Source organism: Panicum hallii, chromosome 6 (assembly GCF_002211085.1).
Source record: "Panicum hallii strain FIL2 chromosome 6, PHallii_v3.1, whole genome shotgun sequence".
Lineage (NCBI taxonomy): Eukaryota > Viridiplantae > Streptophyta > Magnoliopsida > Poales > Poaceae > Panicum > Panicum hallii.
The window spans coordinates 39,355,674-39,373,577 of record NC_038047.1 but is presented as its reverse complement, the minus strand read 5'-3'; the positions used below and the strand labels follow the sequence as shown (position 1 = coordinate 39,373,577).

General features: G+C 41.2%; 1 protein-coding gene across 1 annotated transcript; it reads left to right on the top strand.

Moving 5' to 3' along the window:
* Positions 1–11,954: 11,954 nt before the first annotated feature.
* LOC112896722 (cyclin-dependent kinase C-3) lies at positions 11,955–17,875 on the top strand. The gene is made up of 11 exons (XM_025964834.1): positions 11,955–12,190; positions 15,317–15,398; positions 15,493–15,583; positions 15,664–15,690; positions 15,827–15,927; positions 16,026–16,098; positions 16,175–16,289; positions 16,430–16,547; positions 17,085–17,230; positions 17,324–17,381; positions 17,586–17,875. Exons 1-11 carry the CDS (start codon positions 12,075–12,077, stop codon positions 17,631–17,633), a joined length of 975 nt encoding a protein of 324 aa, XP_025820619.1. The 5' UTR covers positions 11,955–12,074; the 3' UTR covers positions 17,634–17,875.
* The last annotated feature ends 29 nt before the right edge of the window (positions 17,876–17,904 follow it).

Sequence of the window (17,904 nt, the reverse complement as noted above, 5' to 3'; positions counted from 1 at the left end):
TCAACTATCACCGAGTGGGTCATGACTACACCTTTCAAATCCCAAATGAACACAATGCCTCAATTCATATGGGAAAGCCACCTCACTTTGATGGCACAGGCTACAATCAATGGAAAACAAAAATGTTTGGATACTTGAGTGCCATTCATAAGGATCTTTGGAAGATTGTGGAAGTTGGTTGTGATATTCCGGATGATGATGAAACTTCTACACCGCTTCAAGCCTATATTTTGCAACGCAACTACCAAGCCTTGAACATCCTCCATTCTTCCGTAAGTGCCGAAGAGTTTGATAAGATTGAAGATGCTCTCACCGCCAAGGATGCTTGGGATACACTTCAAGTGAATCATCAAGGATCAAGAAAAGTTCGTGAGTCTAGAATCAAAACATTAGAAGATGAATTAAGTCTCTTCTCCATGAAGAAAGATGAAACCATCAAGAAAATGTACAATCAAATGAAGAAGATCACCAATCAAATCAAGTCACTTGGTGGAGACAAATGGGGTGATCGTGAGATAGTGGACAAACTCTTGATCGTCTACATGGCTAGGGATGTTACACTACCTAGCTTGATAAGAGCTGAAAGGGGTTTTAAATACTTCACCGCCGGGAATGTTCTTGGAAGAATTGAAGCTCACCATGATCAATTAAAAAGGGTCAAGATAAATTAAGATTTGGCCGACCTACAAGAGCAAGCTGCAAAGAATAATGGGTTGGCTCTTCAAGCTAAGTTGAAGGGTAAGGAAAGGGCTACTCAATACTCAAGGGATGATGACTCTAGTGATAATGAAGGTAATGAGCTTGATGATGAACAAATGGCTTTCTTCATCAGGAACTTTAGAAGGGTACTAAGGAGAAGCAACTTCCGAAACCTTGGCAAGAACAAGTATGAATCGAGAAGAAGATCAAGCAAGCCTTACTTTGGTTGCAAGAAAATTGGGCATTTCATTGCAGATTGTCCGGAAGAAAAGAAAAAGAGTAAGGACACCAAGGATAGCTCATCCAAGAGGGACAAGCCAAGATACAAAACACGTGCCGGTGAAGCTCATCTTGGTTAAGAATGGGATTTAAATGAAGAGAGCAACTCTGATAATGAAGATGTTGCAACTATGGCGTTCAAGACCTCCTCCTCCCATCAACCAAGTTTATTTGAAAATCTCACCGATGATGAGGATCAAGATCCAATCATGTGCTTGATGGCAAAGAACTCAAAGGTAACATCCCAAAACTCATCGGATGATGAAATAGATGAGAAAGATGAAATTGCTAGTCTCATTATATAATATGGCAAGAGTGCGGCAACTAGAATAATGAAACTAGATGACCTAGATGAGACTCTTTAATCACAAGAAGAATTGTTTAGGCTTGAGAGAGAAAAATCCGAAGCTCTTGAAAAGCACCTTACCAATGAAAGAAAGGAAAACAAGAGACTTGAGGAGTTCCTAAAAGCCAAGGATAGCATACTTCTTGAGGTAGAAGAGTCATTTACAAGTGAATGACTTAATTAAATAACTCTCCTTAGTTGAAGACACTCATGCTAACTTGAAGAGAGACAACGAGAAACTTCAAGAAAGCTTAACAAGCTTGCAAGCCATTCACACGGCACTTGAGGTTAAAGTAAATACTCTTTTGGAAAGCTCCTCTAACGCTTGTAAGTTATCAAAATCATCTAGTCCTTCAACTAGTAATGGTTGTGCACGATGCTTTAATATTGATATTCAAACTTGTGCTACTAACCATGTCGAAATGCAAGCCATGAAGAAAGAGATTACTAGACTCACTCAATTAGTGCAAGAGGAAGCACCATCTCACAAGCAAGTGCTTAAGACAAATCCCTCACCAAGAGTAGGTGAGTTTGAGAAGCATACCAAGAGATTTGGATTGAAAAACCATCTCATATGTCAAGAAGCATCTCAAACCATCTCATATGTCAAGAATAACAAGAAGGCCGCTTTAGGGGCAAAAGTAGGTCTAGTGAACATGACTACTCTCATCCATAAGGGAATTGGTGAAAAACAAGGGACGAGTCATATCAAGTTTATCAAGAGAGGCACAACATGTGATGAAGGCGCTAAAATTGTCGCATCCTCATTAAAGCTAGACAAGTTCCAAGCACCTAGGACACAAAAATTATTCTCTCAAATATTCTCTTATGCGGATTATGTTTTAACTAGGAACCATCATGGTAAAGTGGTTGCTATATTTGTGGGTCACCGCTAATGGAACACTAAGGTGAAAAGCCATGTGTGGGTACCTAAAAGGAAGGAATAATCTTGTTTTGTAGAAATACTTCTCTGGTGGATCAACATGAGTGATTGATAGCGGATGTACAAATCATATGACCGGAGAAGAAAGAAGAAAGTATGTTTGAAACTTTGAAAGAATCCGATGGTGATCATTACATTACCTTTGCCGGAAATTAAAAGGAAAAAGTGCTTGGCACCGGTAACATTGATCTAAACTCAAAATTCTCTCTTGCAAGGGTTCTCTTAGTTGAATTATTTGGGTATAATTTGCTGTCTATATCACAACTTTGTGCGTCGGGCTTCAATTGTTTATTTACTAACGAAGATGTGACCGTCATTAGGAGAAGCGATGGCTCCATTGCCTTCAAGAGTGTACTCAAGAGAAAGCTTTATCTAGTGGATTTTTCACTAGAAAAGGCTCAACTTGATACATGCTTGGTGGCAAAGTCTAGCTTGGGTTGGTTATGGCATCGCCGACTAACCCATGTTGGGATGAGAAACCTCAACAAACTCCTAAAAGAGGGTCACATTCTAGGACTAACCAATGTCACTTTTGAGAAAGATCGTATTTGTAGTGCTTGCCAAGTCGGAAAATAAGTTGGTGTTCCTCATCCGTCAAAGAGCATTGTCACCACCGTCAAGCCATTGGAACTACTACACATGGACTTATTCGGCCCGGTGGCTTATATGAGTATTGGTGGTAATAAATATGACCTTATTATTGTTGATGATTATTCTCGTTTCACTTGGGTATTCTTTTTGCATGACAAAAGTGTAGTGCAAGATACACTCAGGAAATTTGTAAAAAGAGCTCAAAATAAATTCGACACCAAGATCAAGAAAGTGAGAAGTGACAATGGCACCGAATTCAAGAACACCAACATTAAAAAATTTCTAGATGAAGAGGGAATTGGTCATGAGTTCTCCGTTCCATATACTCCACAACAAAATGGAATTATTGAAAGGAAAAACATAACTCTCATTGAAGCCGTAAGGACAATGCTCGATGAATACAAGGTCTCGGATCAATTTTGGGCGGAAGCAATCAACACAGCATGCTATGCCATTAATCACCTTTACCTACACAAGATCTTGAACAAGACAGCCTACGAGCTTCTACTTGGTAAAAAGCCTAACGTGTCTTACTTTAGAGTTTTTGGAAATAAGTGATTCATTCTTAGCAAGAAGCCCAAGAACTCTAAATTTGCACCTAAAGTTGATGAATGTTCTCTTCTTGGTTATGCCTCAAATACTCATGGCTATCGTGTCTTCAACAAAACCTCCGGTTGTGTTGAAGTTGCATGTGACGTGACAATTGATGAATCTAATGGCTCTCAAAGGGAGCAAGTTGATGGTGTTGCAGGAATGGAGGAATCACCGAGCAAGACGATTAAGAAGCTAGCCACTGGTGAAATAAAGCCTCAAGAATGAGGAGATCAAGATGACGACGATGATGATGGTATGTTGATGTTGAGAGGGTCATCTACATCCACCTCCGCAGCGCAACCCGGAAACTCCGGTCATACGTCCGGAGACTCCGGATCCACTATCCAGAATATCCAGACTGATGGCCGGACTATCCGGATTACAGAAGTTGAACCCTCAACTCTACATCAAGATCAATCTCAGGCTGAAAAAGAAGTTGAGCCAATACAACATGAAGCTCAAGTTTCTCATCTAAGAATCCATCAAATTATCCAAAAGGATCATCCCGTAGATAACATCCTTGGAAGCATAAGCAAAGGGGTAACTACTCGTTCTCGTTTTGGAAACTTTTTGTGAACATTACTCATTTGTTTCTTCTGTGGAACCACTTAAGGTAGAAGAAGCTCTGGATGATCTGAATTGAGTGATGGCTATGCAAGAAGAATTGAACAACTTCACACGAAATGAAGTCTGGTCCTTAATAGAAAGACCCAAGCAAAATGTTATTGGAACAAAATAGGTTTTTCGAAACAAACAAGATGAACATGGCGTGCTGATAAGGAACAAAGCAAGGTTGGTTGCTCAAGGCTTCACACAAATTGAAGATTTGGATTTTGTTGAGACTTATGCCCCCGTAGCTAGACTTGAGTCAATTCGTATCTTACTTGCCTTTGCAACTCACCATGATTTTAAGCTATATCAAATAGATGTGAAGAGCGCTTTTCTTAATGGACCAATTTTCGAATTAGTATATGTTGAGCAACCACCGGGTTTTGAAGATTTCAAGTTTCCTAATCACGTCTACAAGCTCTATAAGGCGCTTTATGGGCTTAAGCAAGCTCCTAAAGTATGGTATAATGGCTTAAAGATTTTCTCTTAAGGAAAGGCTCTGAGATAGGCAAAGCCTATCCTACTCTTTTCACTCATAAAGTTGATAAAGAAATTTTTGTATGCCAAATATATGTCGATGACATTATATTTGGTTGTACTAATCAATCTTGGTGCGAGGACTTTAGTAGGATCATGACAAAGAGATTTGAGATGTCCATGATGGGCGAGTTAACTTTCTTTCTTGGATTTCAAATCAAACAACTCAAAGAAGACACTTTTATTTGTTAAACCAAGTATACTAAAGATATGTTGAAAAAATTTGACATGGAGAATGCCAAGCCTATCAAAACACCCATGCCAACTAATGGACATCTCGATCTAAATAAAGATGGCAAGGCCGTAGATCAAAAGGTATATCGCTCCATGATTGGATCCCTTCTTTACCTTTCTGCATTTAGGCCAGATATCATGCTTAGTGTGTGCATGTGTGCAAGATTTCAAACTAATCCTAACGAATGTCATCTTATGGCTGTTAAGAGAATTCTAAGATATTTGGTTTACACTCCATACCTTGGCTTGTGGTATCCCAAGGGCTCCACTTTCAATCTACTTGGCTACTCCGATTCGGATTATGCCGGTTGCAAAGTAGATAGAAAGAGTCCGTCGGGGACTTGTCAATTCCTTGGTCGGTCCCTTGTGTCTTAGAGTTCTAAGAAACAAAATTCCGTTGCTTTATCCACTGCCGAAGCCGAGTATGTTGCTGCAGGTGTTTGTTGTGCACAACTACTTTGGATGAGATTTACTTTGAGCGACTTTGGTTGCAATTTTAGTAAGATTCCACTCTTGTGTGACAACGAGAGTGCAATCAAGCTAGCTAACAACCCAGTAAACCACTCAAGAACCAAACACATTGATATAAGACACCGTTTCTTGAGAGACCATGAGACCAAAGGAGATATCGTTTTGAGATAAATAACTAGCCGATATCTTCACTAAACCACTTGATGAGCAAAGATTTTGTACCTTGAGGAGTGAGCTAAACATTTTGGATTCTCGTAACTTAGTTTGAGATCATGCACATGTTTGCTTGCTATAAAGTAATTTTCAAAGAAAATTTGAATCTTTTCTTTTTTTACTTGAGACTATTGTTCCCATTGTTGATTGTCGGCTAGTCTCAAGCTAAGTGAGCCTCTCACACCACAGATATATCTATCACAATTCAATCCTATCTTTCTCTAAAAATTCTGCTCGAGATGAGCCGGATACTCCGGTCTTCTGCACGGATACTCCGGACATCCGGATACTCCGGATGGTAAAACCATCCCACATATATACCGAGGAGGGGGTCGGTTAAAACGTTTCACTCTTCATTTTCATCACCACCGCCCCCCTCTTCCTCTCCTCTTCCTCCCTCACGCCCAAGGGGCGATTTCCACCATCCAAGCACATAAAACTTGCAAATCTTTGAAGGAAGAGCACTCTCCCGTCCGGAATCTCCGGAGAAGGCATTGGATTTGAAGTTTCCCGCGTTTTCAACTCCATTAAGGTATTCAAACGTCAAATCGCCCGATCTCTCAATGTAGTTGATGAAATTGGATATCCTTTAGGGCATTATCTTCACTCATGTCTAGCAGCTCGTACCCCAAATTTCACTCAAATCCCATGGTCGAATCTTTCGATTTCTTGAACATAGGTTTTAAAACTCGATGCCCGGAGACTCCGGATACTCTGTCCGGATACTCCAGATGGTGTGGCTGGAGTATCCGGACATGTACCCAGACTCTCCGGATTTTCAGAATTCTAGCCAGCACGTTTCTCCTCTATTGTTTCTGGATTAATCCTAATCACTCAATCCTATATTTAGGCTATTGGAAGAGACCGTGCAAATGCTCCTACTGGGTAGAGATGGCAAAAACGTCGCCATTATCCTCAACATCAAGTGGAAGAGGACTCCCCTCTGAGTCCTCCTCCAAGAGAGCTTCGCCCTACCCGTCGCCCCGGTAAGGAACCTGCCGGCAGCAGCCAAGCTCCATCTCGTGCAGCTTGTCAGGCTCCTTACATGATACCAAGCATGACAGTGCCTCCTCCTTCCCGTGCAAATCCATCAAGAAGGGGAATTGTTTGGGAAATCTGCCCTCGCACACCTCCACGTCTTCAAATCGAATATCAAGAAGACCAACGTCAATATCCTAGGTGTCCGAAGCTTACTCATCCTCAAATTCTGCCCGAGTTTGCAGTTGTTATGGGAAGAAACTACTTCAAGCAAACCGTGGCACTCACCAATGCACGCAAGGAGGACGTGTACAAGTATGAGAAGGCAGAAAACTTGAAAAGGAGATTTTGGTGTCAGTTGCATCAAGATTTCTACTCATCTATCGTCATGCGCAAGGGAAAGGCCCCAATTGTCCCTTGCAAGTATATCGATTGGGCATATTTTGAGAAGCTCAACGATCCATTCTTCAATCAAGCCATTGAAAAGTGTAAGAAATTCGGACTCTATGACATCATGGGGTTTAGGTACGATTGGAATGAGGAGATACTTGCTCAATTTCACTCCTCTCTATTTTATGATGCAAGGCAGATTGCTTTCTTTTGGACAACCGAGGGGGTGAAGTATGGGGTAGATTACATGACCTTCTCTAGGCTCCTTAGACTTGGCTCAGAGGATGAGAAGAGAGATCCAATTCATGTGGAAAATCAATTGAAGTCAAATCAGCTACCGGCTCTCTTCTACAATCCAATCCTAGCGGAAGCCGGTAATGCAAGCACCCTTCAACCTTTCTACTATACAATGAATCAGTTCTTTCGTGCCACCATTGATGCCAAGGATGGAGATGCTACGGTACTAAGATACTTTGCTTGCAACCTTCTTGCCAGTGTCATGTCCGGCGGGAGACCCTTCTCCATTATGGATTTCATTTGGAATGAGTTGAGGAGGACAATGAATGACCCCCAGAAATTTCTACCATCTGCTCCTTATCTTATGTACATGATCGAGAGGGTTACCAAGGTCACTTTTCCTAAGAACTGCAAGATGCAGCACTTCACCTTCATCCTCGGTCCGGTGATGCACCGCGCGCACCTCCTCTTCATGCCGGTACTACAAGGAATCTGAGATTTGATCCCGCTCCATCTCATTCCGGTGTATCTTCTTCCTCTCGCCACCGTCATCATGATTTGTTCATCAAACGGGCACTCAAGAGCATTTTTAGCATGTGCAAGACCGCTACTCATGAGATAAATGAAAACCGCCGTGACATTATTGAGATCAAGGGTCACTTAGGACTTCCGACGGATCCCTACCATGAGTTGCCTGAGTTTGATGACCCTTTCGCCGAGTGGGATGCCGCGGATGAGGCTGTAGTTGCTGCTGCTCATGCCCCTCTTCCTCGCCCACGTCGACGCGCTCGTGCCCCTACTCGTTCTTGTCGCTCTCCTCCTCGTGGCCAAGAGATTTTTGATGAAGATGAAGAGACCGAGGAAGAAGAACCTCACAACTACCGTGAGATCCCCAACTCGGATGAGGATGAAGACACATCAGATGACGGCGCGCAAGATGATGATGAGGAGTAGACCATTTTGCTCTTTTCATTCCCTTTTTGGCACTTGATGATAAAGGGGGAGTGAAGATGATCATTTATGTACCTTTGGGCTTGTATTATCATATTGTACTTGTATCGTATTTGAAAACCTGTAGTGTGTGCTACTCTATATTCAAAACTATTTGATTGTCATATTTGAAATTGTTCTAAGAGTTGAATGATAGTGTGATATTTTTAAATTGTGATGACTTGCTATTTTCTATGTTCTGTGCAGAAGGTCCGGACTCTCCGGGCACATAGCCGGATACTCCGGACATATACCCGGAGTCTCCGAGGTTCTCACAGCCAACACAATTTTTCCTGAGTGCATAACCTGTCATTTGCATCACACATTGTTTTAGCACACACTTGCTCACCCCACTGTAAATTGTATAAAGAGTTTTTCGTGTTCTCTTCATAATGTGCCAATTTTGACTTTTGAGAAGTCAATTTGAAATTTAAATTCATGGCAAACATTAAGGGGAGCTCTTTATATGCTTTAGCTTACTTCATTATGATTTTTTTAAATGAAATAGATGTGGGTTGTCATCAATCACCAAAAAGGGAGAGATTGAAAGATATCTGGGCCCCTTAGTGGGTTTTGGTGGAAGATGACAAAGCACATGTATATCTAATCATGTTATCGAGCATGTGTGCAGGGGCTAAGAATGATGAAGCAATGCGTATTACAAAAATATGACCCCTCAAAAAGGGAAATGAAAAGCGGTGTTTCAAATTTACTTGAAGAATTAGATTTTATTTTGAAATTGAGTATAGGAACGCCGTACTATCGAGAGTGACTTCGATCCACAGGTATTGATGTGGTAGTTGTGCTCAAGAGAACCTACAAAAACCAAGAGAATCAAACATACCACTAAAAATAGTCTTCTTGAGAAAATCCTTGTTTATCCGGAATGTCCGGTACAATGTCCGGAGTATCCGGACAGTAGCCCGGAGTCTCCAGGTAACTGTTACTTATCTGAAGTTTCTCTGGGACCGGAATGTCCGGACCCCTATGTTCGGAGTATCCGAACATATACCCGGAGTATCCGGGTATCCTTCTCCCAACGGCTAGTTTCTGTGAGAGGGGGTATAAATACCCCCATAACCCTTCATTTATCCCTCTCTTTCTTATTTCGAAACAGAACAAGCCAGCAAGCAAAAGGAGATCTCTCTCACTTCCCCTCTTCCATTCTTGAGTGATTTTCTTAGGGGAATCAAGTGAGTTAGTTGCAAGAGCAAAGATTCGTGCTAGCAAGCTTCCATTCTATCTCTTGAGCACAAAACCCTTAGCCGGTGGATTCAAGTTCATTACTCTTGGAGCTTCATGCTCCGAGACGGCTAGGCGTCGCTTGTGAGTGCTCAAGCAAGTTGTGAGCACCACAAGAAGTTTGTAATCTTCATTCCTCGCGGAGGAACTCATAGTAAGTATCCTCGGGTTTGAGCGTTGGTCTCACCCTTAGAAGAGAAGTATAGGGGTTCTTAAGCGCCCTCTCTTGAATCCTTCCTCAACGGAGACGTATCTCCTTTGGGAGTGAACTTCGGAAAATAAATTCTGTCTCCTTCTTGTGCTTCTTACTAGCTTTATTATATATTTGCTTGTGATACTAGTCTTTTAGGGTTTGAGGTCGATCTACATTTATATTAGTCTCTAGACCAAGACAACTGTTTAGAAACTCTCTTAAGGTACCACTAGCTTGCCTATATTTACTCAATCTAAATTGCAGCATCAATATCTTGTTAGTGCAAACATTGTTTCATACCCGGACTCTCTGGACCATATTTCCGGAAACTCCAGACACAAAACCCGGAGTATCCGGACATATATCCGGAGTATTCCGAGATCTGTGTTACTGATATTGTTTAAAGTGCTTTAAGTTTCAGATTTGCCTATTCACCCCCCTCTAGGCATCTTGAGATCCTTTCAAGGGGTCTCTAGCAACTCCAAATCCTCAACAATGATAATGAGTTCCTCAAGATTGTTTGGTAAGGTGATCGGATTAGAAGAGCCTAATCTCTCTTTATATGCTGTCCATAACAGCTCAGCTTTAGTTTTATGGTTGAAAAATTCTTCATTGTTATTATTTTTGAGAGAGGTAATCATTTTCCTTCTATGTCTAATGGTTTCTGTGGAGTGGAAAAACTTTGTCCCTGCATCTCCAAATTTAACCCATTTTACTGTCCCTCTCTGCTTCCAATAGATCTTTTGCCGATGCAAAAGTTCAACTAGCTTTTCACTTGGAATCTCTTTGAAATTCCATTCTTCTATGGACAAATCTCTATGTTCTTCAAGGACCTCCATGAGAGAGAACTAGTTTCACATTTGAAATATTAGCTGACAGGTTGGAAATATTCTTTTGCCAAGCTCTGAGTACTCTTCTTAGATTCTTAAATTTGGCTGGCAAAACCTTTGCTAGGTCTGTTTGAAAGGTAGGAAGGGACCAACCATGTTGGACAATCTGGAGAAAAAGATCATGTTCCATCCAATAGTTCTCAAAATGAAAAACGTTCCCTTTGGGGATTTGAGTTGACACCTCAATGACACAAGGTGTGTGATTAGATACTTCAGCCACTAGAGTTGTTGCTTTGGTGCTGGGATAATTGATAGTCCAGGAAATGGATGTGAAAAACCAGTCAATCCTTTCTAGAAGAGGAGGTTGTTGTTTATTGGACAAGGTAAAAAGCTTGCCCTGCAGAGTAATGCCCAAGCTACTAATTGCTTCATTAAAAAGAAGCATTTCCGAAAGGTCTCCTCCTGATCTATTTCTATCTTCAGGTGCTCGCATAAGATTAAAATCGCCAACCACTAACTAGTCCAGTTCATCCGGCATTTGAATATTTTAAAAACAATCACAAAATTCCTTTTTACCTTCTGGTGTGCATGGAGCATAGATGTTTGTTAGAATCCAAAAGTTACCGGTATGAAGAGATTTGAATTCCATGGACATAGCAAAGTCATTTTAGAAAACCATTGACCATTCAAAGAAAACACTTTTCCAAGCTACTATCATTCCCCCTAAGGCTCCTCTAGAAGGTACAAAAGCAAAGCTATCAAAAACGCCTGGGCAGATTTTCTTTAGGAACTGTAAGTCAACAAAAGTTTTTTTTTGTTTCCTGAAGGCAAATGATATCACAACCACTATCATTAATTTTCTTTCTGATAGAATCCCATTTTGTGTCTAAATTAACCCCTCTAACGTTCCAGCTTAACACTTTTGGTCTGTCAAATTATTGAAATGGTTATGTGTTAGTTACATGATATTGATGAAATAGATATGTGAATGGAATATAGGGAGGTAAATCTGAGAGATCGGTTGGAGCAGACTGATGAACATAGGTATGAGAGTCCCTATTTGTGAGAATAGGGTGGCAAATATGTGGCTTGGGTTGGAATTGCTCTTCAACAACCTAGGTGATTTTACAAAGCACCTAGTCTCATGTGAGACCATGATATCTTTCTTGAGGGGATGAATGATCATTGATAAACAAATGAGGATGCCAGAAAGAAAATGAAGAGAGTACATCATTGGGCTTATTTCCATTGCCAAATGGAGTATGCAGGGTTCCAACAATGCAACAAGTTCGTTAATGTTAAAATAGAGATGTGTATTGAATAAAATATCACTGTCAAATTAGTGGATTTCATATATGAGAAAAAATTGTACCAAATCATATGTTGCTCAAGTGTATTGTATTTTCTAATACAAATGGGACAAGTTCATTTGGAACCTAGAGGGAAATTTCGGCAAATTTGAACCTTTGCGCATTTTTGGCAAATTGGAGCTAAACGGGCTGGCCGTCATGACGGCGCGGCGGCCCAAGCCCAGGCCCCTGAAGGAACAGACCGGCTGGCCTTTGACTTGCGTCGGACACTCTCCTGGGGCTTCCGCTGCCTCCGCGTCGTGCCGTCGCTTCCCCCTGCTGCCCAAGCGCCGGAGGCTCCTGCGGAGCGGTTGCAAGTCCCGCGGCACCGCAGAGGCCTCCGCCGGCGATGGCCGGCGAGGAGGCGCCGCTGGGTGCGCTCAACCTGGACGAGTACGCCCCCGCCGGCGCGCGCACCGTCGACTGCTACAGGCGCATCCGCAAGATCGGCGAGGGCACCTACGGGTAAGCGAAGCTGAACCGAAATCCCTTTCCGGCACGCGGCTGACCGGCTAGAATTCCTCCCGCATTCCGTCCAGCTCCGCCTGAATTGTTAGCCGCGCGCCGCAATTGAGCCGTGGACGGTGTGTAGCGTAGCCGTGGGATCGTACGGGCGGCGGCGGCGGCGGCGGAGTGGTGATGATCCATCTGGTCCGTGGTCGCACGATTCACGGCGCGCTTGGAGCCAATTGTCGGCGGAGGCTTTGTGTAGGGCGTCCCTAGTGCTCGGAGCAGCGGTGCTTTTGTTGCTTCGTCCTAGATGCCGTCAGTTAATGGGGCTCATTAAAGTTGTAATCATTTAGTCATTTCTTTAGTTATTTCTTAGGGTTCCTTGTTGGGCACTAGGTGTTCCTGCCAGCATGCCTTTGCAGGCTCCTTAATTGTTAGGAGGATACTATAGATTTAAGTTCTGATGTACAGAAAACTTGGAAATTTGTAATCTGTGTACACTGCAGTTAGGTAATGCCATTTTTTTTAATCTAATAAAAGGAAAGATAATCTCCTACTGTTTGGTACTAACCTGATTATATGCATTTCACTAGACATTTTACTTTTATTTATGCTTACAACATCACACAGTTACATCGTCTTGCATCTTACCTGACATTCTGACGGTGCTGTTTTCTCCATTGTGATTTTCTTAGCTAGGCCTCCTTCCGTATAAAGTAGGTTTCCTGAATTCTTGTATCAATATTTTGGAGCGCTTTAGGACCAGCACAAGCATTTCATTCGGTAAATAATGTAGATATGTTGTCAAATTACCCTCTTCGGCCAATGCTTTGACAACTTAAGATGGAGAGTTGGAGGCATCGGGGATTACATGATGACATCCTACAACTGTGCAACTCCTTCTTTAGATAAGAAAGAACCAATATTTCTTTTATTGTGTAGATGATGTTTTACTCGTTTGGGCAATAGTTCAGGCTAAGAAACAGGCACTGTTATGGTTTAGCCTGTATCCCTCCACTTGGTTCTTTGGCTGTTTCACTGGAAATAATAGTTCAATACTTGAGTTTTCTCCCTTTGTCCTTGGAAGGAGTTTTTCACTCTTGTAAGTAATGTAATTGTTCCTACCTTAACCTTTAGGCTTTTAGCCTTCCTCTTCTCTCTGAAAATTCCGTAGTTTACTTAACAGAAAAGAAATTTAAGCATTCATACTGAATCCTAATTTATTGCAAGAATTCTTTTGCAATTAACCGGCAACTCAAGGTTATGCTTGGTTCCTAACGAGCATCCCGCCTCGATCGGCAAATTTCGCAGTTCAGTAGCCCTCTAAAACTTGCTTCGCTTTGCAAACTTGCCCGCTTGGGAAATGATATCCTTGCCTGTGCATACGAGCCAAATAGGCTCTCCTGGACGAGCAAGGCTACGCAATGGGCCACCTCCTTCAGCAGTGTTACCTCAGTAGCAGCATATGGCCTCAAAACATGAACTGAACCGAAGTCCTATAGCACAAATATGAACCAAAATGGGTACCCAGTGGAACTTTCTCCACGGGACCTTTAATCACAGTGCCAGGGAGGAGGTGGAAGGGATGGGGTTAGGGTGCTGGCAGTTCTGGCACATGGCTAAGGAGCGATTGTGGTCTCAAAAAACAAAGCAAATTAGTTGACTTCAAAGAAGCTAACTGGACTGATTGCTTGGAAGAATTGGAGTTATGGATCAATTGCTCATGGACTTTGGACAATGGGTTTCCTTTCTCCTTTTCTTTTCCTTATTTATTCTTTCCACTTGTTCATGTGCACAGAGATGGTTATTAGGGATAAGTAATGAGCCCATCTCCTTGTAATTGTTGTTTATATTGCCAATTATAGCCGATATGGCAGCGTGGCAGTGATTTTTGACACAAGGAGGTTGAAGGAAAGAAGAGGAAGAAAGAATCTGGAGTAGTAATCAGGAGAACCAAACTCGCCTACATTTCCTTACCTAGCCTTGGCCAGCTAGGCTGGGAAATTCTTGCTCAGGTAGCCTGGCCTAGCAAAAGAATCAAGCATGCTCTCAGTGTTTGGATGTTTTAGGAACTGAGCCTAGCTCAATTGATGGGAGGTGTGGGTCTGCACCCTGGCACTGAAGTTCAAGTACTCTTCGTTTCGAATTTGGCTGCCTATTTCTTCCTATTTACCATGCCACCTAGTTCCTTCTAGGTTGGTTGAGTTTTCTGTTCGAGTATTTAAAACTCGACCTGCAGGGGGTAAGACCCCGACCCCCCCACCCCCGGGGGGGGGGGGGGTATTTTACTAAGAAGAAGACCTTCTCATGCAGGTCGAGAAAACCCCCGAACCCCTGCCCCACCCTTACACAGCGGCACCGTAGCCCGTGTGAGACGACCAACGACCAGGGCTGGGCCTTAGACCTATGCTTTGGTGTGGGACAGATGAGGGGATTTTTTTAACCCTAGCCTAAAATTTGCTCCCACGGGGAGTCAAACCTAGAATATGAGGAGTGCTACTAGAGCCACCTAACCAATTCAGCTAGAGGCCCGTTCGCTTTGTTCGAGTACTCGAATCTAATAACTTGTCTCTTACCCTCTACTATGTTGACCACTGTAACTCCTCCCTATTAGAGGGTCTAATTATATTCATTGGAAAACAATTAAAGTGTGCCTACCTTTTTTTTCTTTCTATATCTATAACGGGTATTCGATGCAAGCACTTCAATTGCAAACATGAGTATGCATTGGTGTGATAAAAGGAGCCATAAGGTAGGCAAAAACTAGACTTTCTGAGAAATTTGTAGCGTTCATGGAAAATAAAAGGAGCCATAAGGTAGTATTTTGCACTAACAATAATCTATAGCCCTTTCTAGAACCCTGTTCTCACTGAATCAGGTGGGCTATAATGATCTCCCATTGTGTCTTAAGCTCTCTGAAATAAAATGCTAACTTTCTAGTTTTGGTATTCTTTCTTATGCCTAGTATCATTTGCTGATGAGAAAAATAAAATAAAAGGAGTTGTCCACCATCCTTTCCGTAGATTGTATTTCATCACCGTCAAACTTGAAGCTGGCAAAGCTTTTGCTACTATATACGTATGTATGATCTGTGTAACTGCCTAATCTGTCACTGCCATGTCTTTTTCCTACAAATCTCAGCGAGGTATTTGAGGCTGTGGATATTATTACTGGGGAAAGAGCAGCACTTAAGAAAATAAAACTGGATGATGGCAAAGAAGGGGTAAGCTTTATGATCTCAACAAAGCTAATAATATTCCTTTTTATGATTAACAAGCATATTGTAGACCAATCTAAACTGTTCAGTGCCTCTGTAGTTTCCACGCCAAATCTTGCGTGAGATTAAACTATTAAAAAAGCTGGATCATGAGAACATCATCAGATTGAAAGAGATTGTAGTATCTCCTGGTAACAAATATTCATCTAGTCATTTCTAGATATGCAATAGAGTATTATGGCTTTGCTTAACCATTTTAAAATTTTCTCAGGTTCTGCACATGGAACAGGAGGATCAGGTACATCACTAAGTTCTCTTTTGTTTGGTTGCTTATATTCTTCATTTATGTGGTTCACGATGATTGATTTATTTGCCCTTTTAATTGATTTAAACTGCATATATTTTATCCTGTGAACTGTGTTAAACATATACAGATAATAATCAGATGTATAGGGGAGATATCTATATGGTTTTTGAATACATGGACCATGATTTGAAGAAAGTATTGCACCATAGTACCCCATCCCAAGTCAAGGTACTCTAATATACTTACTCAAAAAATAGAATTAACAGTGAGATGTGTCATTGCTGCTCTTCTTAAAATGTATCATTGACAAAATTCCATTTGTTTAGGTTTATATGGGCCAGCTGCTAAAAGGATTGCACTACTGCCATGTCAATAATGTACTTCATCGTGATATCAAAGGTTTATTCTATTTGGATTTAAATTCAAGCTTTACCTCTCTGGTATTCTTATTTCAGAATTCCTTATTTGTTTCTAGGGGCTAATCTTCTAATAAGTGGTGGTAAGCTTTTGAAGCTCGCTGATTTTGGCCTTGCAAGGCCATTTACTAGAGAAGGAACTTTGACAAATCATGTCATCACTTTATGGTACCGGTAAGTGGAATGAGGAATCAGGGAAAATAGCCTCATGACATATTTCTCTTACCCATAACTCTAAAAATATTTCTCTTGCCCAGCATATTTTGGCCACTTTTTTCGCACTTATGCCAACACAACTTTTTCCATTATTATAGACCCCCGGAGTTGCTTCTTGGTGCCACAAATTATGCTGAAGCTGTGGATATTTGGTCTGTTGGTTGCATTTTTGCTGAATTTTTGCTTAAAAAACCATTGTTTCCTGGCAGAACGGAGGTATGATGTCAATCGTTTTTCTCTCTTTTCTTCTGCTCTTGCTCCTGGTGCTATTTACGATATAATCTGTGAATTATTATTTACTAGATTTTGAATTTTGAACTTTATATGTGAATATGTGATGGGGTTTGGCTTCATGCACAAATTGAACTTTTTAGCTCCTGTGTGTCTGTTGTTATTACTGAATTAGTGTGATGATCCCTATCTGTCCTATTTTGTTCTGTCATCCCTTTTCCATTACCACTGGTATCCACTTAAAAATCCGTGGGGAGTTATTAGTTTTGTAGAATATGCAGCTAGCTATACGAATCTTTGAAAGATTAGATATGTTTCTTTGGACTATCAAAGTTCAGTACTTTTCTTTGGGCCACTTTTAAACAAATTGGACGTTAATAACTTATTATGATCTTATATATTATATTTTTGACTGCCAATTTGTAGAAACTATGCGAACTGGTATGCTGTTCTATAATATTTCCTCAAGTATAGCTTGAGTACTTGTGCATAAAACCTTGACAGATGCTTGTATTGTTTCAGCAAGACCAGCTGTCCAAAATATTTGAACTCTGTGGATCTCCAAATGAGGAAAACTGGCCAGGTGTATCCAAGCTACCATTGTACAAGACTATGGCTATCCATCCTGTGACGCCTACCAAGCGACGCCTGAGAGATATGTTACAGAAGTAATCCACTTACTATTTGTTTACACCTATGTATTGAGTAGTTATTAGTTTCTTTTAAGGTTTGAATTTAATGTGGCCAAAAATTCTCTACAGCTTCGACTATCATGCTGTCGATTTAATTGAACGCATGTTGATCCTTAATCCTACACAGGTATGTTCTATTTCGCACGATCTATGTTATCAAGATTTAATTTGTTATCTGAGGTTCATATGAAACACGCTAACTGATGGAACTTCGTATCAGCTTTTTTTCTGACCGTCTTTAGGAGTGTGATTGGACCTGCTATACGCATGACACCTTCTTTGAAGTTTGTTTACAAACCGTCCAATAATTGTTGCCTTTCTTTGTTTGCAGAGAATTTCTGCACAAGATGCTCTTGATGCGGCATACTTCATCAACTAAACTTATGTGTAGATCGAGTTTTTTTGACCTTATCAGACCTTGTCTGGTGATCTCATTGGTGTAAGTACTACATGAAGACTGAAGTCTTGTTTCTCCTGCTGACCTTGGGTTAGGGCTAGCGAGCAGTTTTAACTTTGTCTGTTTTAGCTCTAAACATATATATATAGATACATTGTTACTCGTGTCAAACTGTAATTGATCATCAATTCATTGCAAGTAATGCTTCTTGGTATAATTTCATATGACATAGTGTTTATTGAATGCTATATGG

Coding starts and splice junctions, on each gene's coding strand:
- LOC112896722 (XM_025964834.1), top strand. CDS start 12,075: ATGGCCGGCGAGGAGGCGCCGCTGGGTGCGCTCAACCTGGACGAGTAC. Junction 15,399..15,492: donor TGGATGATGGCAAAGAAGGG/GTAAGCTTTATG, acceptor GTGCCTCTGTAG/TTTCCACGCCAAATCTTGCG. Junction 17,382..17,585: donor TGATCCTTAATCCTACACAG/GTATGTTCTATT, acceptor CTTTGTTTGCAG/AGAATTTCTGCACAAGATGC.